We start from the raw sequence: 22,055 nt of genomic DNA, 5'->3' as shown, positions 1-22,055 counted from the left end.
CCAGCAAGGGAAAGAAGAGAGAATTTGGAGCTCAAATTTTTTTTAAATAAATGTTAAAATTATTTCTGGGTGTAATGGGGGAAAATAATCATAAAAAAAGAAAAACTATAAATTCCATTGACCTGCCTTTAGGTTGAACCATCTATTCCAGGTGAATAAAGTTGGGAATGGAGAGAAAAGAGGTAGACAGATAGACAGATAGACAGATAGATAGATAGATAGATAGATAGATATCCTTACCTGGTAGATTCTTTTTTAAAAATTCTTTAAATGTGATAAATATGACAGATTGCCTGAAGGTTATGCAAATTGTGATAATGCATTATAGCACATTGATATTTGGAGATATTAAAGTGCTCCCATTGATTCTGAAGATGCAGAAAGTTCACTGAAGCCTGAGTATTAACAATCAATTTTACAATTCATTCCTACTTTAATAAATAAGTATGGAGAGAGGGCAAATACTGATGGTGTGTAATTTTTGAAAAAATCAAAAGAATGTGAATTTTTAGCAGACTTCATGTAGTGTAACCTACAAGCATCTTCTGTATGAAATACAGAATTTTGTTGCAGGTGGTTGCCAAAATAAAACTAATTAATATATTTGCATTGCGTTAGAAACAAGGGATTTTTTTGTTTGTTTCTTTTTAAGCCAAACTGACCAAGCTCCAATGTTTTCCCATATTTAATTACATGTTTTCCCCCTCATGCCAAGCTATATTACCTATAAAAAGTCCAATTTGCTTTTGCAGGCATTTACAGAGACACAGAAAAAAAGATTGTTGTCATGGAAACAGCAGGTGCAGAAGCTCTTTCGGTCTTTCCCTCGGAAAACCCTTCTAGACATATCTGGATATCGACAGCAAAGAAAGTATGTTGGGATTTCGTTCATAATGATGTATGTTAGTTACCTTAGTGACTCATTTGCCTGGTTTGGGCTCTGAATACAATAATATGCTTGAGGATCACATGTTGTTCATGGCAGGTATCTTGTGGCAAGTTCTAAAATAGTCATTAAATGGGTGGGGTTGTGGAGGGGGGAGTACTGAGAGAGTTCCCTGAGGAAGATATGAATTAGGTCCTTTGTGCTTCAAAATGATTTCCCCAGCAAGATTTTCTCCATTTAATGAATACTTGCAAAACACTTAAAATTAAATATGTGCAGGTGAAGGAGAGTCAAGAATTGTTGTTCAGCCAGCAGCCTGTGTGGTTTGTGTGAGGGTTTTTTTTTCCTTTTAGCTACAGACAAGCTAATTATAGTTGATGGCTGGATTAAGCATAACACTGCTATTCTATTTTGGACCAAGCTGCAGTCTAAAACTGTAGACATATCATTCTTGATTTTAGATAATAATTCAGCTTCTTCAGGAAAAGGTGGAAATAAAACCAAGTTTCATTGTACTTTAGAGCTTCTAGATTTATAGTGGTTTGAATTTAGTATCCAATTGCTTTTTGAAGTTGAATTATGGGGAATGGGAAGATTAATTCGAAACTATCAAATTCACAGAAAAAATACTCAGAATTCCCTTAGTTGAATCTCTGCCTATAATACAGTATTCACCCAATATATATGTTCAACAAGTATTCATTCAGCATTAATTTGAAGATCTCTATTTAGTAAGAACCAACTATCTTCCAAGGCATTTTATTTCAATTTGATCAGCTGTAATTGATAGTTTTCCCCTTACATTCCAGTAGAATATAAGATGCTCAAGAGCAAGTATTGGTTGGGATCCAGTGCCTGATGCCATGCCTGGCAAATAGTGAATAGTTAATAATGCTCGTGTAATTGAACTATTAATAATAATCATGTTTGCCCTTCATTTTTTTGCAAGGCAATAGGGTTAAGTGGCTTGCCCAAGGCCACCCAGATAGATAATTATTGTCTGAGGCCGGATTTGAACTCAGATACTCCTGACTCCAGGGCTGGTGCTCTATCCACTGCGCCACCTAGCCACCCCTTGCCCTTCATTTTCAAAGACCACAATATCAGGGAAGTTATGCCATTACAAGCACCTGAATTGGTTTTGAGTTAAAGGGGTGCTGTGTTAATTCACCAGCCTCCAAAGCTATCTGAGTCCAGTGGCCAGATATGAATCAGGATGACTGGAGATGGCCCTGGATGCAAGACAATCAGGGTTAAGTGACTTGCCTGAGTCAGACAGCTAGTAAGAGTCAAGTAAGACCAGTGCTTTATCCACTTGCCCCTCAGCTGCCCCAACTGAACTATTACATCAAGCCTAAATCTGATTCATAGCCATTTCTACCCATTTTTCTCTATTTTGATCTCTGGGGTCAAGTATAATAAGATTAATCTGTCTTCTTCATGACAGCATTTGAGATTTTCAAAGATATCTATTATGTTCTCCCTTAGTGTTTCCTTCTTCAGGCTACTATGCCCTGTTCCTCCAACTGATCCCCATGTTACTAGAACTTCAGGGATCTCACTATATTGGTTTGTTTGCTTCTAGTTACTTCCAAGTTTGTCAATCCCCTTCCAAATATGCAACACTCAGAACTGCCACGCTTAGATCAGGGTGATATATAAAGCAGGTTTAGGCTGAATCAATCTAAGGAAAAAAGAAACTCTGTAAAGATGCTTAAGGATGAACTAACTACTCTTCTGTATTCAGGAACAAAAAACATTTTCAAAGAGAATAATTTTACTTGATTCTTAAGCACTTAAAGAGTAGTGATTGGTTTTGCTTTTTCTTAGAATGTCTAATACTTTACCTAGTGCCTGACTCATATTGTGTTAAATAAATGCTTGATCTCATCAAGTGCGAAAACATGGAAACTACATATAAATGCCAGTTTTTATTAATTGACTAAAGAATGTAGATATTAGGGGGTGGCTAGGTGGCGCAGTGGGTAGAGCACCAGCCCTGGAGTCAGGAGTACCTGAGTTCAAATCCACCCTCAGGGACTTAATAATTACCTAGCTGTGTGGCCTTGGGCAAGCCACTTAACCCCATTGCCTTGCAAAAATATAAAAAAAAAAATGTGGATATTAGGCATTAGTAATTTGAACACAACCCTTTTAAGTTCTTAAAGGAAAATATAGACAAATCAGACTGTTTTTTTTAGAGAATTTCTTTTTTTATGTGTGTAGGTGAACAACTGTTATCTTAAAGACTATCAAATTGAAGAGTTGATATCTATATTTATGGAACATTAATATAGATCCATTTTGCTGAATTAATTGTTATTTTTCCAGAGGGCTAAAAAGTTTTAAATGAACAGTCTCATGATGAAGGAAGTGCTTTTTTAGAATCTTCTCATCTTCCTCTTTTTTGGACACTATGTCTTTCTTAAAGCAGACTTCAATATTAAATTAGATTTTGCTTGCCAAAAAAAGGAGTCACACTGTTGACTCATTGAGTTTACAGTATGTTAACACCCCTCCCCATTTGTCAAGGATAAAATGTTGGAACAGCAAGAGGAAGATAATATAGCATCAGAATCCTATTTTATATAGTACAACACATACAGATCAATATTACCTTAACCTCTCTACCTAAGAGGTCTAAAATTTCTTACATATATCTTTGCATATATCAGATATGTCTTGATAGTGATTATTTTATCTTTTGCTTATATGCACATACACAATATATTTGTTCAAATATTAAAAACCTAACTACTCTGGACTAATTGGAGAAAAGGAAGGCTAAGCTGAATTAGGGGAAAAAATCTTATTTAAAAAATTAGTTTTATTATTTTCCATTAACAGAAATAAGTGAGAGAAGTAATTCTTGATATCTTGCATTTTATATTTGATTTTACACTATAAGTGATTTTAATCTGTAACCATAGTCTGTATCATATAAAACTAAACTGAAATCTCTTCTGTAACTCTGAATGAAGAAGCTTCATTACTCTCATAAAATATCATCTCAGCATTTCCTGCAAGGTTTGTGTGTTATCCTTGAAAAGCTTGACTAACTGACCTTCTCCAAACTTTAGCAATTTAAAAGGTGGTCTTATCTAATCCCCCAGGCTCCAAGTTGTCTACATATCTAGTTTTCCCTATCAGTGACCTCAGGATGCAGCCCGGACTCATAAATTCGCAAAAGCATTCCTTAGAGATATTATCTTCAACCTATATGTATACTATACTTACTTTCTTCAACATAACCAATAATGATTCCCCAGCCCCATGATGCTGTCATCTTAAAACCAACAATTAAGATTTTTGTTCTGTTGTTTACTTATAAAAACGAGCTGCATTTTCAATTCAAGGTCTTTGGCATAAAAGGAAGGAAGCAATTGATCTCTTTATTAATAAGTTCAGCACCCTATTATTTTACTCAGAATATTACCTTTTTGTTAAATTTCATATACAACACTAATAAAATGTTAGCAAATGGAAATTTTATTATAACTTCTTCAGCATTTGAAATTGGTTCAGTTTGATAAATGTTAACTTTTTTTTGTTATTTTTGCAAGGCAATGGGGTTAAGTGATTTGCCCAAGGTTATACAGCTAGATAATTATTAACTATCTGAGACTGGATTTGAACTCAGGTCCTCCAGACTCCAGGGCTAGTGCTCTATCCACCATGCCACCTAGCTGCCCCTAAATATTACCTTTTGAAGCTCACCTATGGGGACTTCAGAGATGTATTAAAAACATCCATGATGGTCTTGAATTATTGGAGATGCATTGTGGAGAGGAAAAAACCAACACATAATGATCATCAAAATTTGATTTTACACAGTAATTGTGAATAAATAAATAAATATCAAAAATTAATTGTTCATGTCTAGGCATCCATAAGAAGAAGGACATTGGGGCGGCTAGGTGGCACAGTGGATAGAGCACTGGCCTTGCAGTCAGTTCAAATCCGGCCTCAGACACTTAATAATTGCCTAGCCTTGTGGCCTTGGGCAAACCACTTAACCCCATTGCCTTGAAAAAAAAATCTAAAAAAAAGAAGGACATTGCTAAGCCGAGGAGCATCCTAAGATGAGGAGGGCAACCACAATAATGAAGTATCTTAAAGTCATGCCATATGAGAATTATTTGAAAAAAATGGAGATGGGCTGTGTGAAAGAAGAAAAGAAACATGGTTGCTCTCATCAAGTATGTGAAGGGCTATCATATGAAAGATAATCAGGTTTTTACTATTTCTCCCTAGAGGGCAGAACTAGAAGCAATGGGTGGAAGTTTCAGATAGGTATATTTAGGCTCAATGAAGGAAATAGACTGCTTGAGGAGGTAATGGATTTCCCTCAATGAAGATTTTTTTTATTTATTTAAGGCAGTGGGGTTAAATGACTTGCCCAAGGCCACACAGCTAGGTAATTATTAAGTGTCTGAGGCCGGATTTGAACTCAGGTCCCTGACTGCAGGGCAGTGCTCTATCCACTGTGCCACCTAGCTAATCTTTTGCTTGTATGCCCATACACAATACATTAAAGGTTTTCTAACAAAAAATCAGTAACCACTTTGGACCTTATACTTACAAGTTGGACTAGATTATCTTAGTGGTGCCTTCCAGTTCTCCTAATTATGTGATTTCTCTTCAAATAAGTGTTGCTAAAGTACTAAAAATTTTATTATGAATAGTCTAAATATTTCCCCTGAAATATTTTCCCCCCCTTTATTAATTTGCTTTGGAAATCTGCCTTTTTTTTAATTTTTATTAAAGATATTATTTGAGTTTTACAATTTTCCCCCAATCTTGCTTCCCTCCCTCCACCCCCACCCCACAGATAGCACTCTGTCAGTCTTTACTTTGTTTCCATGTTGTACCTTGATCCAAATTGGGTGTGATGAGAGAGAAATCATATCCTTAAAGAGAACAGAATTCTCAGAGGTAATCAGATCAAACAATAAGACATCTGGGTTTTTTTTTCCGAATTAAAGGGAATAATCCTTGTACTTTGTTCAAACTCCACAGCTCCTTATCTGGATACAGATGGTACTCTCCTTTGCAGACAGCCTAAAATTGTTCCCAGTTGTTGTGCTGATGGAATGAGCAAATCCTTCAAGGTTGAACATCACTCCCATGTTGCTGTTAGGGTGTACAGTGTTTTTCTGGTTCTGCTCATCTCACTCAGCATCAGTTCATGCAAATCCTTCCAGGTTTCCCTGAAATCCCGTCCCTCCTGGTTTCTAATAGAACAATAGTGTTCCATGACATACATATACCACAGTTTGCTAAACCATTCCCCAGTTGAAGGACATTTACTGGATTTCCAATGAAATCTGTCTTTTTATAGTAGTGGAAAGATGTGAACTTTAATCCCAGCCCCCCCCCCCCAGAATTACCCAAAATTCTTTATTAATGGGTTCTTATTAACAATCTTAGGTATTTAATCTCTCATTAATTTTGACAATGAAATCAGTTAATTATCTTTAGAGAGTTATAAGAAAAAAGCAGAGGTACAAGGTACTGAAGAGGAACAGTAGAAGAAAAAAACCTGTTTCTATCACTTTTTTCTTTCTTCATCCCTTTCTCTACAGATAGGCAGTTGTTTAAATTCAGAATCAAATGTTCCCTTTGCCTGGTTGATCATTTAGTCCAGGACATACATTTACTAAATGTAGGTCAATTGAAACCCTGTCATTTCCATTCTATATAATTTATTTTTTCTAGTTCAGCCTCTCTGTAGCTAGGACAGAATTTTGAGAGAGTAAGTGGATTCATCAACCAAGTGACCAAAGTTCATTAAGAAATAAAAAAAAAAAGAAAGAGAAAAACTTAGTAGAACAAAGAGACCAGGAACGTTCCTCCTTCTCTTTCTATTACATAGGCCTCCTAGTATGAAATATGAGTCAATTAAGCAGCAAAAATTTTAAGCATCTCCTGTGTGCCAGATTCTTCACTCAGCACTGAAGATAGAAAGGAAAAACAGTCCCTGTTCAGGGAGTTTACTTTCTAATTAGGGGTTGGTGACGTAGAGTAGGGAGGGACAACATTCAAATAATTGAATTACATATATACCATAAACTAAAGGAAGTTTCAGAAGGAAAGCTCTAGGAAAAGGCAAAGGGTAATAGGAAGGAAATGGGAAAGGTCTCTTCCAATAGGTGGGAAATACAGGCAATTTAAGTGAGGTATGGACAGTATTCTAGCCAATGAAAAAAGGAGCTGAAAGATGAAACTTCATTTATGAGGAACAGCAAAAAAAAGGCCACGTCACTGGGTCTTAGAGTACATGGAGTGAAGAATAAAATATAAAAAGATTAGAAAATAGGAAAGGTTTTAAAAACCATAGTATCTATATTGGATCCTGCAGGTAATAAGGAGCCATAGAGGGGTTTATTCAGTAGTATTGCAATTTGGGAAGAGCATTTAAGTAAAATATTTCCTGGATTGTGAAGAGATGAGGCTGGGAGACTAATCAGGATGCTTTGTAGGATTTTCAGGTATGAGTGATAGAGACCTCTATCAGAGTGGGAGTTTTAAGTGAAGAGGAGAGAAAACATAATACTAGAGATGTTTTGAAGGTATGACATATGATACATGGGACCTTTTTCCTTGATCACAAATAACCTAGAATTGAGCCAGGAAATAGGCTATAATAAGTTGACTAATTTACCAGTTTCAGGGCAGAATTTGTCTCCCCCCCCCCCAGGATAAAATAAATTCTGGGGAATAGAGAAATATCCTAAAGCTTCTGTTGTGTTAATAATTTAGGTTCTCCTCTCTTCCTTCTCCAACCCAATGGTCTTAACAAATCACAGCAACACAGTCCCCCTTCAATTCCAACTTGTTAAAAACTATCTCAGCTCTGATTCTGGATATTTCTTCAGAAGTAGTGTGTGCCTATCTTATATAGATGGTTTAAGAAAGCAGTTCTGTTCCATCTTGTGGCAGACTGGGGTAAAGCAATTTTGATTTAAACAGTTTTGAATATAAAAGCTGACACTTCTTGGAAAGAATGTGCTGGTTCCTAAAACATTGCTCACTGCTGTGTAACCACGTAGAATCTAAATGCATTCACCAGAGAGAGAATGAGTTCTTCAGTGCTTAAAAAAAAAAAGTAGAGGAGAAATTGTCAGAACTGGAAAGTCAGAGTCCCCAATTACCTAACAATAGATCTGTAAATGTTTAGGCTTGTCAGGATATTTAGGGGTTAGACTGATTTCTACATAGAAAGCCCTCCCAGTGTCCTCAGGAGTAATAGAATAAGATGACTGCCTGATGCTGGTTCTCACTGGGAGAGGATGGGAAGAAGAGAACAAGGGAAAAACTGAAATTGTGGGGAAAGGATCTGAAATGTCTCATATTCTTCTGGTTTTCCTTTCATTTCATGACAGTCGAGGTTTTGGACAGTCAAACTCCTTACCAACAGCAGGCTCTGTAGGTGGCGGCATGGGCAGGAGGAACCCACGCCAGTACCAGATCCCTTCAAGGAATCTCCCTTCAGCCCGACTTGGCCTGTTGGGTACCAGTGGGTTCATCAGCTCTACCCAGCGTAGTGCGGCAACCAACCCCACCATCCTAAAACAAGGAAGACAGGTTTGTTTCCCTTCAGGCTTTCTCAGCTTTTCTTTTCTTTCCCCCTATTGGAGTGGGTAGGGCTTACCAAGTTCAGAAACAGAGAAGCTACAGAGCCCCTTTCCCATAGAGATCTACAAGTTTCCATAAGCCCAAATAGCAAATGGGCATTTTACTTATTTTGCACTTTTCAGCCATAAGGAAGGAATAGTGAGGGTCTGTCCTTGGAGAGCGAATTTGTCTTTCTTGTTTTATAAAAGTAATCTTAATTAGGTAACTCCCACATTTGAGGCAGGGCCTTTAAGAACAGATACAAAACTCTTTCATTCTTTTGTCCTTTTATATGTGAAGCTACTCATAGATATGCTAGAACAAGTTCATCTTTAAATTTTCAGCATGAGCATTTTCACCTCAGAAATCAGGGTTTGATTTTTATTTTATTGATTCAATAAATTTTTTTATTGATTCAGACTTAAGGAAGTGATGGAGAAAATGGCAATGATGCAAATTAAACTTGTTTACATTTTTTTCTTGCAAAAACCAGTTATTAAACATTCACCAGCCCATCACCCCCTCTGGGTTATATTCTAGCCTTTTAAGGTACAACTGAATATTCTTTTCCCCATTGTAAAATACAATCCGAATAAGTAAGTCTTTTGACCAAAAAAAGGTACCTTTGGGATCAACACAGAGTGGAGCATGAGAAGATTTCATATCTTCTCAGCATACATGTGTATATGTGTCTCTGTGTAGATATGTGTGTATCAATAGGTTCTCAGGGTTGGTTAGAAAGAGTTCTCTTCTGTCCCACTACTGTTCCACAAATCCACAACTTCCTCCCAATTCCTTCATTTTTTCAGGGTGGGAGTAATGGAGGAGGACAAGTAAGTGAACAATATACTAATGCCATAATTTTGTGTCTTTAATTGGTAACAAAGGGACACTAAAGGAATCCTGGGCAGAGATACTGTGTTTTAATTTGTCAGACCCAAGAGGTTAATGGGAAGGGATTTAAAATCAGCAAAATGTACTGAGGGTAGTGCAAACCACATTGAATCACCAAAAAAAGAGATATTAGGTGCACCAAACGTCACTTTCCAGACTTTCCTCATTCTCTGACTCATCCAAAGAGAATCCACTGCTAAGGAAATCCAAGTAATTTTAAACATGCCAGCTTACTGTGTGGAGCAGTTATTATTTTCTTCCTCTAATTAGATTTTCTGGCTCCTTTCTTTAAAAAAAAAGAGAATTTCAAAATCAAGCCCAGAAGTAGAGAAAATTCTCTGCCACATATAATTCCTGATCTTAAAGAATGGTCAAGAGAAAAGAATCCCTAATAAAGTCAGGTCTCACAGAGAGATCTAAGTTAGGAGCCAAAAATAAAGCAAATGGAAGTTATAAACCCCTCCAAGTACCAGGACAAGTTCTAGCTATAAATAAACAGGGAAGATAACACAGATAGACCTGGAAATATATCCCCCAGAACTGAGCAGAGATAGATATTTAGTAACATTTGCTTCTTGCCTGAACCCTGGCATTCAGTGTACGTATATGTGTGTATGTGTCTTTCTATCTGTTTAGAATTGTGCATGTTACATGTGCAGATGAATACATACACATCCTTTTTTTCTACTAGAATCTTTGGTTTGCCAACCCCGGGAGCAGCAACAGCATGCCAAGTCGAACTCACAGCTCAGTCCAAAGGACTCGTTCCCTGCCTGTTCATTCATCCCCGCAGACTATGTTGATGTTCCAACAGCAAGGTAAGACATTTTTCTCCCTCATTTTAATTGATATAGAGTGTAAGTAAATTAAAATAGCTGCCTTGGTGACCCTGGCCTAAAAGTATCAAACACATTCTTGTGTGTTTATGGAAGCCTTTCCTTTTTTAAACCACATTGTCAGCATGAATAAGGACTGGTTGGCTGGGATCCAGAAGACACACACACTAGAGTCTGTTACAGTCTGACCAAGATGTTTTTTAATACTAGTTAGATTACTGGAGTGATTTACCACAGTCATCACTGGGAAACAACATAGATGTCCCACCCCAAGGCAGTAATGCTAAGACAGTGTAATTTATAGTAGTAAATGCTGCTAAGAACCAGATAGAAATAGATAATATAGGTATAAATAATAAATGTTACATGACTCCATATGAGGGTGATAACTGTGTGTTGGAGTAGGCAGACAAGTCTTCAAGAAATAGGTGAAATAGGATCTGAGTTTTGGCAAATGGATAGGACTCCAGTAGGCAAAGAGGAATAGAATTCCAAATGTAGAGAATAGTGTGAGCGGTGGGGTAATGATGAGGTATTCAGGAGAAAGTGAATTGGACGTAGGCATTTTGTAAGAACATAGCGGGAAGGGGTGGCTAGGTGGCATAGTGGATAAAGCACCGGCCCTGGAGTCAGGAGTACCTGGGTTCAAATCTGGTCTCAGACACTTAATAATTACCTAGCTATGTGGCCTTGGGCAAGCCTAAAAACCTTAAGAAAGAAAGAGAGAGAGAGAGAGAGAGAGAGAGAGAGAGAGAGAGAGAGAGAGAGAGAGAGAGAAAGAAAGAAAGAAAGAAAGAAAGAAAGAAAGAAGGAAAAGAAAGAACATAGCAGGAGATAAAATTTCAGATTGTGGGAGACTTAGAAGGAACTAAGCCCAATGAATAGAGCACTGAGTCTGGAGTCAGGAAGACCCAAGTTCAAGTCCAACTTTACTGGATAAGTGACCCTGGTCAAGTCACTCCATCTCTGCTTGCCTTTGTTTTTTTTCCACCTCTAAAATTGAGATAGTAGGGTCGGCTAGGTGGCACAGTGGACAGAGCACCAACCCTGGAGTCAGGAGTAACTGGGTTCAAATCCGACCTCAGACACTTAATAATTACCTAGCTGTGTGGCCTTGGGCAAGCCACTTAACCCCATTGCCTTGCAAAAACCTAAAAAAAAATAATTAAATAAAATTGAGATAGTAGGCTAAGTTGTGAGGATCAAATGAGATATTTGTAAAGTGCTTAGCACATTGTAGATACTTAATAAATGCTTGTTTCCTTCCTTGAATGCCATTCAGAAGAGGTTGAACTTTATCTTCTTGCCATATGGAACAGGGATGTGATAAAATTACACAATAAAAATGCTAATTTAAGAAAATCTATCTGTAATGGTGTGTGGATGTGTACACAATGAATTGGGGGAGGGAGAATGAGGTAGGGTAATCAGTTGTAATACAGTAGTCCAAGCATGAGATGATATGGGCCTGAACTTTAGGATAGTAGCAAAGGGATTTCACCATCCTCTTATAGGCTCAGAGTCAGATCTATTTATCTAACCACTGTCACTCTCCTGGGATTCAGTCCTGCATTATCAACTGTCTACTGGACATCTCAAAATGAATTGGATTTCCGATAGGTATCTCAAATTCAATATGCTAAAATAGAATTCAGTCCCCGCCCCCCTCGACAAATCCTACCTCTTCCTAGCTTTCTTTCTGATTACTATCCAGGGCCCCATTATCCTCTCAAGTAGCCATGCTCACAATCTCAGTGACTATTTCCTTTAACTCACAGCACATATCTAAACTGGTGTCAAGTCTTGTCATTTCTACTTTCACATCTTTTATTTACATCACCTTGTCTCTGTTCGAATATCTATCCTTCTAGTTTAGCCCTAATCACCATTCACTCAGATTATTTCAATTCCCTTCCAATTTGTTTCCCTGTCTCAATTTTCAGCCCCCTTCAGTCCAGCCTTCATTCAGCTATCAAAATGATTTTCCTAAACTACAATTCTGACCATATATCACCTCCTCCCCCAACTCAATAAATTCCAGTGATTTCTTGCAACTTATAGATTACTGGAGTATCATTTAATTTAAAGCGCTTCACAACTTTGCCACTTCTACAGAATATCTTCTGTCATTTAAAATCAAATACAACTTTTCTCCTTCATATCTTTTCAAGTCCTCTTATACTTTACTGCCCATTCACAAACCACTTGTCAATTTACTCTTCCTCACACAAGACACTTACTTTGCAATGATTTTTTTGCCATGTCTGGAATTCTTTCCTTCCTTTTCTCTCTCTTCAAAACTCTCGACTTCTTTCAAAACTCACTTCAACTGCTACTTTTTACAGAAGGTCTTTCTTGGCCCCTCTAGCTTCAACAGCCATTCCTCTCTAAAATTAAGTTCCATCTTCTCTGTGTGTATCTTGTATGAGAACCTTTTTGTTTATCTGCTTTTCCTCCCCCCATTAGAATGTAAAATTTTCAAGGACAGGAACTGTTTTTGTCCTCCTTTCAACCCCTAAACCTTAGCAAGCATTTGTTCCTGGGTTAAGTGACAGAAATGTAAAATCTCGATTGACTCTAAATTCACCTTGGTCTATTCTTCCTCAAGAACTGATTTGAAAAAATAAATAGCATGCCTTCCTTTAAACCCTTTCAAATATATTCTTTATTGGGGAAAACAGTTTCTAAAATTAAAGGTTTATAGGGCCTGCTATAGTCATCATTGTGTTGTCAGGCAAACTTTTGAGTAAATTATCCAGACAGAAGAGAACCTGAACAATAATTAAAAGTATTCCAGGATAGGGAGACTTGAAGACTTAAAACCTTTTTGGTTACCCATTTCACTATTTTCACCTTCTTTTAAACCTAAATTCCTCAGGCCTATACCAAATCTTCTCATTGTTACCTCAGTGGAAATTAAAAATAGCTCATCACTGCCCCCTATTTGAGTATCCTTAATATATTTGAAGACAGTTCAGCCTCCTTTCTAAAATCCACATTAATCACTAGAAGTGGATAGTTGTCATTGATTTTGATAAAGTGTTGAGAGATACTGTTATATCTTAGATACATGTCTCAAGAAGACAAACAGATCTCTTTATTGATTAGGTCAACAAATGCTGCCCCAGTACTTCAGATCAAGGAATGACCAGCTACTACTACTATTCTCATATTCCTTTAATGAGCTGTCTATCACACAACAGTATACTTTGGAAAGATAATCAGCTTCCTCCTCCACAGAGCATCCAGGCCTCTCCCCATTCCTCACCCCCCAACCACCACTGCCTTTCAGGAAAAGTCTCAAATCTATTTTTATCACTAATTGTACAGCTGTCTTTTCCCTTTCTCTTCTCCCTCCCTCCAACTCTGTGACAAGAGTCAACTCTCTTCTCCATCTCAAATCCCCCCCACATTTTTAAAAATCAATTAAAACCTCTCTTTTGTTTCCTTTAGGAAACATCATTCTCCCTAACAGCCTAGAGCAGCTTCAAGACCTTTCACCTTCTCTAGGAGACAGATGAACCTATACTTTAAACAGTGACTTAGCTGAAGTAGAAATAGAAACATTCCACATCCAGTATGTCATTTTGTATAATTTCTCCTACTCTCTATACTTAATGTTTGAGTTTTTCAGTCTTTATTTTAATCTATTCAACTGTTGAGTAGCTAATTAAATCATATATATATATGTGTGTGTGTATGTGTGTGTGTATGTGTGTATGTGTATGTATAAGTATATAAACATATATATATATATATATATATATATATATATATATATATATATATATATATAAAATAGTCATTACTAGTTAATAACTTGGCAACCTCATCCCACTTCCTTTCCTTAGTCTCAAGCCATCTGGAGGATTTAGTGGATAGAACTCTAGACCTGAATTCAAATTCATCTCAGATACTTATGTTTCCTTGGTTAAGTCACTTTACCCTCTGTCTACCCGGGTTTCCTTATCTGTAAAATGGAAATAATAATTGAAACTACTTCCTGAGGTTTTTGTGAGGATTAAATGAGACATTGTAACATAATATACTCTACAAACCTTAAAATGTTATATAAATGCTATGATTATTATTTATTTTGATCAACAACAAAATCAGTCATATCCACCTCCCTTCCCAACTTGCATCAATCTCCTGTCTGACCAATTTACACCCCCTTCCCATTCACCATTTTATTTTGCTTAACCTTCTAGTTGTTCTAGAATAGCTTGGTGGCACAGTGAATTGAGTTTTGGGCCTGAAGTCAGGAAGACTCATCTTCTTGAGTTCAAATCAAGCCTCAGACACTTTCTGACCATAGGCAAGTCACTTAACCCTATTTGCACCAGTTTGTTTCTTCATCTGTAAAATGAGCTAGAAAGGGAAATGGCTTCTGGTATCTTTGCCAAGAAAATTTCAAATGAGATCTTGAGGATTTGGACATGAGTAATAATTAATTGATTCACTTAGTGTTTTTTTTTACTTGTCTTTCCTTTTAGCTTCACCTTAAGCTACTTGAGTTTCACTTTTAGGTTCTACTAAATAATCTTCCTTTATCCTCTTTAATTGATTTGTATGCTACTCATTCAACCCAGAAGCAGAATCTAAACGAATATTTAGAACTGGAGGTTAATTTTCTTTTAAATTTTCTTCCATTTTCATCAAATTTGGCCAAAGTTCTCCCCAAATTCAACCTCCTCTCATTGGTCCAAGTGCCTCTAATTTACCATCATAGTTTTTCTTTTCCTTATTCAATCCAGTGCTTTTCCCTTATTTCACTATTTCTCCTATGGTTTTATCCTGCCAAACCTAGAAACAAAGAAGGAAACAGAATATCAAAAAGCGAAACCTGTTAGAGAACTGATCTGACTAATAGTTGGTGACATTTGGGCTTCATACCCTTGATAAAACTTGATAAAAGGTTTAGAGAAACCACTGAAGATGGTTACCTGAAGAAAAATCTGAGGGGCAAGTAAGTTGTCTTTAAGAATAAGGAAGCAGAGGACAGTGAAAAACTGATTTTTTTAAAATTCCACTGAGGTCACCATGATAGGATTAGCTTTAGCACTAAGGCTTTACAGTTACTCATGAGAATTTCCTAAGAGTGATATTAAATTGTGAAATAGATAGCCAAAAAGGCTTACCTATATCTTAAGATTACTTTATCCTAGAATATAATTATAGTTCAGATTCTCTTCTGTCTGGCATGATTTAATTATTATTCTAATGGAGACTTTAGGACTTGATTGGTAGACCCCCAGTATAATTTAAAAAACTATTTTCCCCAATAAAAGGAACTTCTGAAAGGTACAAATAGAAACTTCCTTATTATTTTTCCAAATCAGTTTTTACTGAAAAAAAAAGAATTTTGGAGTGGACATTTAGATTTCAAATGTTTTCCTTTCCATCCTCACTGCCTCCAACCTGTTTAGGCCTATATAATCTCATACTTGGACCATGGTAATAACGTGCTCACTGCTGCCCCCATCAGTCCTCCAATTCACTGTAAATACTATTGCATTTTCATTATATTTCTTCACATCTCTATTCAAATCATCAAATTTTATTTAGCCAAAAGATAAAATTATTTTATCTATCTAATGAAAGAAATGGTTGGTAAGAATATAAAATTACCTCATTCTATTCATGTGGAGAATATAGAGAAGTACAGATTAGATATGAATTATAATTAGATAGATTCAGAAGTAATTGAATGTCTGAACTCAAAGAACAGTTGTTAATAGTTAAATGTCAGTTTGGTAAGAGGTTTGCAGTGGTGTCCCATATGGATCTGTGGTTGGCCCTGTATTGCTTAACATTTTTATCAGTATCTTAGATCATGGGCTTAGGTGACCAAGAAATAAATGCAGCATGGTATGAGCCTGTCAGGAAATTCTTTCACCAGCAACTGTGAATTGAGTTTTAGCCCATGGAACAATTAAGTCTTTTTTTGCCTTTCCAGGAAAGAAATAGCTAGAACTGCTTAGCAAGTGGGGATGGGTGTGGGGATTATAACCCAGTAGATATTGATCCTACTGCACCCTATCCCTTGATGGAAAAATGCTTTAGGTTTTCTGGACCCAGTGCCATCAAATATGCCTCCTCTGGTAACATTCTTGAGTGCCAAAATGGATTAAAATATAATTGGGAAATATTTAACAAAATAAGTAAAAGTGAACAAATAATGTTAATATGTGGTTTTCTAATTAAAATGCAGTTCCTAGGGATCCTGATGTTTAGTGACCCCTTTTCTATTTGTTTGTTCTAACAGCAACAACAAAGGGCCTAATACTCTTTATTATAACTTTAAGGTCTTTACTAGACAACGCTAATCTCAGGAAGATGAGAAGCCTGGCATATATAGTAGAAAATGTATGTAGTAGTAGTAGTAGTAGAAAAAAGATGAAAGAAAGGGGGAAATCCCAAATTAAAAACAAAGCAAATTATTCACAACCCCACTACCCCCAAAGATGCATAAAAGAATGAAGACAAAATATCGCAGGTTTCAACTTCCTATTTCAGAAGGACTAAGTCCTCAATCTCATCAATCTGGTCCATGTGTTGGATAATTCAAAAATCTTGCAGTTCACTGTGGGTTCAAGTGCAAAGTGATGGCAATGAGCCAAAGCAGCAACAGGAACATCAAGGCCTTAGCACAGATGATGATGCTTCTGGCAGTTCATCACTTTGTCAACCACAGATCTGTAATTAAGAGAAAGGGGTAAAGAGTAATAAAAGATCATTCATTACCCTCTTGTATTCCACTGGAGTCACTAGCTCGCAGGATAGAATGGCAGACCTGGAGTCAGAAAGACTTATTTTTGTCAGTCCAAAGTGGCTTCAGACACTTACTAGCTTACCCCTATTTATAGCCTCAATTTTTTTATCTGTAAAATGAGCTAGAAAAGGAAATGACAAATTATTCCAGTTTCTTTGCCAAGAAAACCCTAAATGAAATAGTCAAGATATCACTGAACAACAACAGCAGCTCCAAACTTGTTTTTTTTAGTTCTGACATGCCCCATAAACTACTGTATGTGGAGAGGGGCATCAGCAGAATTCTTCCATTGATCTGGCTCCCAAAGAGTGATTGTCCAGACCCATTCTCTTCAGTTACTGTATAACTGTCAGATTTCTGGTCACCATCTGGAAATCAGTGTAAATGAGAATTTTATTCAACTTACTCTACTCTTACACACCAGCCATGAGCCTTGGAGATCAACCCACTAGAACGTTTTGCCAGTTTCTGTTTCTTACTATAGCTACTATAATATGTTAATAGATTAGCCACTCATCTTTTAGCCCCTTATATGAAGTCTGGGTCAATCAATCTCACCTGGCCTTTTCCAGAAAAGTATCACAATTATATGGTTACCCTCAAGCTCTCAGGAGTCCTAGAGGTAATCCTACTGTGGAGGACATATATTTCCTATTCATTATTATAGCTCTTGCATCCCCATTGTTGCACTTCCTTTTACATTGAGTCATTCAAATTGATCATCCAAGGAATTTTAAACATAACTATCTACTTAGCAATAAGCAAAAAAATATATAATATAGTACTTTTCTACCCCTTTAAGCACTAAAGTAAAACATATTAAAAGAACAGATCTCTATCTGTTCTCTAGATTTCCACAGTAGCCTACACCCTGAATTATGGCTATGGAAATCTAGTTAGTTGCCTATGTCTCTCTCATTATTAAATCAGACAAAATAATGTAGCTTCCCTTAAGATCCAAGTCTTCATAGATGGATGCCTATTGTGCTAGCTGAAGAGGCAAAGTTTCAGGGCTAGGAGCCTCAGCCTCTAGCAGAGGCATAACCTGTGTGTGAAGAATATTAACACCTAAGGGACCCAAGCATATACAATTTTGAATGTACCATTTCTACTTAACAATAAAAACTTCTTCTGTTCTCCCCAATTCATAATAGGCAACTATACAAAGGGTAATTTATGACCCTGCAACATCCATTCAGTAACAGTAAGCAGCACAGTAACAAAAATTTGCTGTGGAAAATAGCTACTTTGGAGAGTCTTATCCAAAAAGAAGAGTTCTTGTCACAGGGTGAAATCTAATGGTCATTTAATGTCTCCACCTGTTAGTGCCTGCCAAAAACTCTTCTCAGCCTGGTATTTATATACAGAGAGCTCTTAAAAACATGGGTCCCACAGAGGCATAAGGTCCCAGGGGGAAAGATTGCTGGATGGTCTACTTTTAGGTCTTTCAAGGCCATATTCTATTTTCAATTTTAATTCAAAGAGGTATACTTGCTGGTTATTTGGTAAATGGGAACTGTAAGGATATCCAGATGGGGAATGTAGGTTCTGTAAAACCCAAACATCAAATAAATACCTGGGATTCCCTTTTTTTTTTTTAATTGTGGGGAAGTGAATGTCAGACATAACTTATTTGGATTATGTCTTGAATCATCTTGTTTCTTCCTATACATTGTAGTCCCCAAAATTTGAATGAGAAGGCTAAATTCTTGATTTTCTTAGAGTTGACTTCCTGTCTTTTGTCCTTCATGGTCCAGCATCAGATTTTAGTTACTATTATTTTCTATGTAATTAAACATCAGGAAAGGAAGCCTCTTTTGAGTCTCTGCCTACCAAATATTACAATATGAGTGAGAGAGACAATTCAGGTAACCCTGAAGAGGTTGAATGTAAGTATTCTGGCCACCTTTGCAGTTAAACATGGACAAAGGCTTGTTCACAATGATAGCAGCATTTGTCTAAGTCATCTCTTTCCAGATCTCCCAAAGTATACCAGTTGTTATGCCCTAACTTATGTGTCTGTGTGCAGGGGAGACCCATAGCTAAAATATGATTCCACTGGGTGAAGCTCTACCCAGAAAGTGGGATATAATTTCCCCCAACACAGGCTGTGTTAATGTTGGAGGAGGGTACATAGATTCCCATCTTTGAAATCCAATTTAGAAACTTTCCTCCCCTCCTTATAGACCTCCTATTAAGGAACTAGCTACAATGGGAATTCATTTTTATAGGTCCAGTTATGCACAAATCTCCATCTTAGCTACCTCAAAAGGGACAAGTGGTAGTTTCTGTATGAAGATTACAAGTTATTTAACTAGTTCTGCAAAAGTAAGTCTTCCAAGAGCTCCTAAAGCCTATGGAACTCTGCTGAGGAAAGAATCTTTTCACTTATTCCATTAGATTAAGCACTCAGCATCCGTTGCTCTAGATGGGCATCATCAGGTTACTGCTTCAACTTCCCTTACAATGTGTACAGACCCCCAAGATCATTAGTGTTAAAGTCTATCCATCTTCTGTTCCCTTTGTGGAGGAAGTCATGATGAGAGATAGTAATTGGAAAACTTACAAACTTTATTGACATTGTTATTATTGATACCCAAGTCTTTTCATTAATCTTGTTCTCAAATCTTAAACAACAGAGGATACAGTATATTTTCTGTCAGGGTCAAATTCTATACTTCCTCCCCACATTTCATTACCAGATCTTGGAGCTTACCCTTTGTTTTCATTTCTAAGAGTTCTATCTCTTGCTGTTGAATTGCCGGATCAATTTACTTGCATTTTTCTTATGCTGGCAACTCAGATTCTCCATGGCAGCTAACAATGACCAGGGAATGGTATATTTTGTTCTACTGTTACCCTCCATATTTTATCCTTCTCTAGTACCCACAGAGGTAATTGTTGAGGTATTTTTTTCCATTGAGAAGAGGCTCTATATACCAGGAGAAGAGCCCTTGCCATGGCCATATATTGTTGTATTCCTCTATCCTACAAATTTGCATTGCCCTTCCACCATGGTATGAGCCCTGAAGCCATTTTATTCCAACTTTCTCTGTTATTAAAATGGTGAAAAGGGTTTAACTTTGGTCTAATAGTTGAGATATAATAATGGAATGAATTGAGACATTGTAGATCATTAAACATAATTCAAGGAGGTTTACTGAGGCATCAAATAGATAACCTCTTTTTATAGCTGAGTTCCCTGTGCATGATTACACAGCAAACTAGTAAGTGTCAGAAGTCAGATTTCAATGCATGTCTCTCATTGCCAAGTCCAGCATATCCATTACATCATACATATTATGTTCCCCATACACATGGAGTTTCAAAACCAAATAATATAGTTCTTTGTCCTCAAGTGGCTTATAATCAAGTAATGAAGATAAGACAGTAATACAGATAATTATAATACAGGTATAGTAAAGAAAAGCAATGCTATGGGATTTAATAAGGAATTAAATGCTGTCTGGCTTTTAAGACCGTGTTAGAGAATGGGAATACGCAGTATCAAGAACAAGTAGAATTTTCCCCCTTAAACACCACTCTCCCCAACTTGAAGATACCTGAAGTTTAACAGTATTCTTAAGTTCCTGTTCTCCTTTTTTCCAGCTTTATCAGTCTTCTTTTTTTAATCCTTTAAATAACAAGACTTCATTCTGCAGCACAAGTCTAATCAACAGATATTAAGACACCTGCTAAGCACCATGTTGAGCAAAGTCATAAGTTCATAAGTTCTAAGTATATTTTTTAATTAATGAACTCTTTCATTCTTGCTCATTTTTCCTTGTACACTTTCTTACAAGGAGATATGCAATTTTCTGCATCTGTGCATATGCATTAGCAGTGGAAAGTGCTGGCCTTGGAGTCAGGAGGACAGGAGTTTGAATCCAGTCTCAGATATTTGACTTTTACTAGCTGTGTGACCTTAGGCAAGTAACTTAAACCTGATTGCTTCAAATCCAAGGACCATCTCCTGTCATCCTGATTCATACTTGACCATGGACCCAGATGATTCTGGAGGAGAAAATGAGGCTGGTAGCTTAGCATAGCATCCCCCTTAATCAAATTGAATTCATGTACTTGTCATGGCATCACATCCCTAAAGTCATGGTCTTCTTTGAAAATAAAAGACACATTTTTATTCTTAGCACTGATTATTCACATAGAACTTGGAAGATACAGTATCTGATATGAAAAGAGCCTTGAATCCCATTGATGTTCCAGGTAGGAAGATACGTGGATATTGTATCATTCTAGACTCATGCTCAAAAGACCTAAGGAAAGAGGCAAAAATGAGAAGTATTCATATTCTCTTTATCAATAATAATAGCTATCATTTATATGACATCTAATATAGGCCAGGCATTTTATATATGAGAGGTAGGTTCTGTTAATATCCCCCATTTTACAGATGTGGAACCTGAGGCACACAGAAATTCAAAGATTTGCCCAGGGTCACCCAGCTGAAAGCTATCTGAGGCATGATTTGAACTCAGGTCTTCATGACTCCAAGTTTGTTGGTCTACCCACTGTACCACCTAACTGCCCATATCAAACCACATACTGTGTGTTGAAAACTATACTTCTTAGGGGTGGCTAGGTGGCTCAGTAGATAGAGCACCGGCCCTGGAGTCAGGAGTACCTGAATTCAAATCCGGCCTCAGACACATAATAATTACCTAGCTGTGTGGCCTTGGGCAAGCCACTTAACTCCATTGCCTTGCAAAAGAAAAAAAGAAAACTATACTTCTTTCTCCCTCCTCCCAAGTAGGGCAATATACTCAGAAACACATCAGGAAGAAAGGATGAGGGATAGGTCCCCAGAATGCAACTCTCCATTTATAATTACACCCAAATCCTTTTGCAGAGTTTTCAAACTGTTAGCATGACATAATCTATTTAAAGCTTATTCATACTCTTCAGTTCCCCACCAACAGGACGCCAGCTTGTTGATATTATTGTACAAGGAGTAGATTACTTGTTAGGAATATTGTAAAGGCTTCAAGTTCAGGTTACATTGGTTGACCCCCTATGCTCCTGAGATTTT

General features: G+C 36.9%; 1 protein-coding gene across 8 annotated transcripts in view; it reads left to right on the top strand.

Moving 5' to 3' along the window:
- Positions 1–22,055, top strand: part of SAMD4A (sterile alpha motif domain containing 4A) — a 313,807-nt gene that overhangs the window by 259,436 nt on the left and 32,316 nt on the right. For all 8 annotated transcript variants that reach the window (XR_012473918.1, XM_074213459.1, XM_074213455.1 and 5 more), the window contains 3 exons: positions 753–871; positions 8,272–8,473; positions 10,089–10,215. Coding sequence is in view for 7 of the 8 variants with exons in the window: in XM_074213459.1 (XP_074069560.1) it covers positions 753–871; positions 8,272–8,473; positions 10,089–10,215 (448 nt within the window). In the remaining variant the exon portion in view is untranslated. The remainder of the gene's footprint in view (positions 1–752; positions 872–8,271; positions 8,474–10,088; positions 10,216–22,055) is intronic.

The sequence above is a fragment of the Macrotis lagotis genome, chromosome 1 (genome assembly GCF_037893015.1).
Source record: "Macrotis lagotis isolate mMagLag1 chromosome 1, bilby.v1.9.chrom.fasta, whole genome shotgun sequence".
Classification (NCBI taxonomy): domain Eukaryota; kingdom Metazoa; phylum Chordata; class Mammalia; order Peramelemorphia; family Peramelidae; genus Macrotis; species Macrotis lagotis.
The sequence above is the reverse complement of the archived record's forward strand: the minus strand, read 5'-3'. Positions and strand labels throughout refer to the sequence as shown.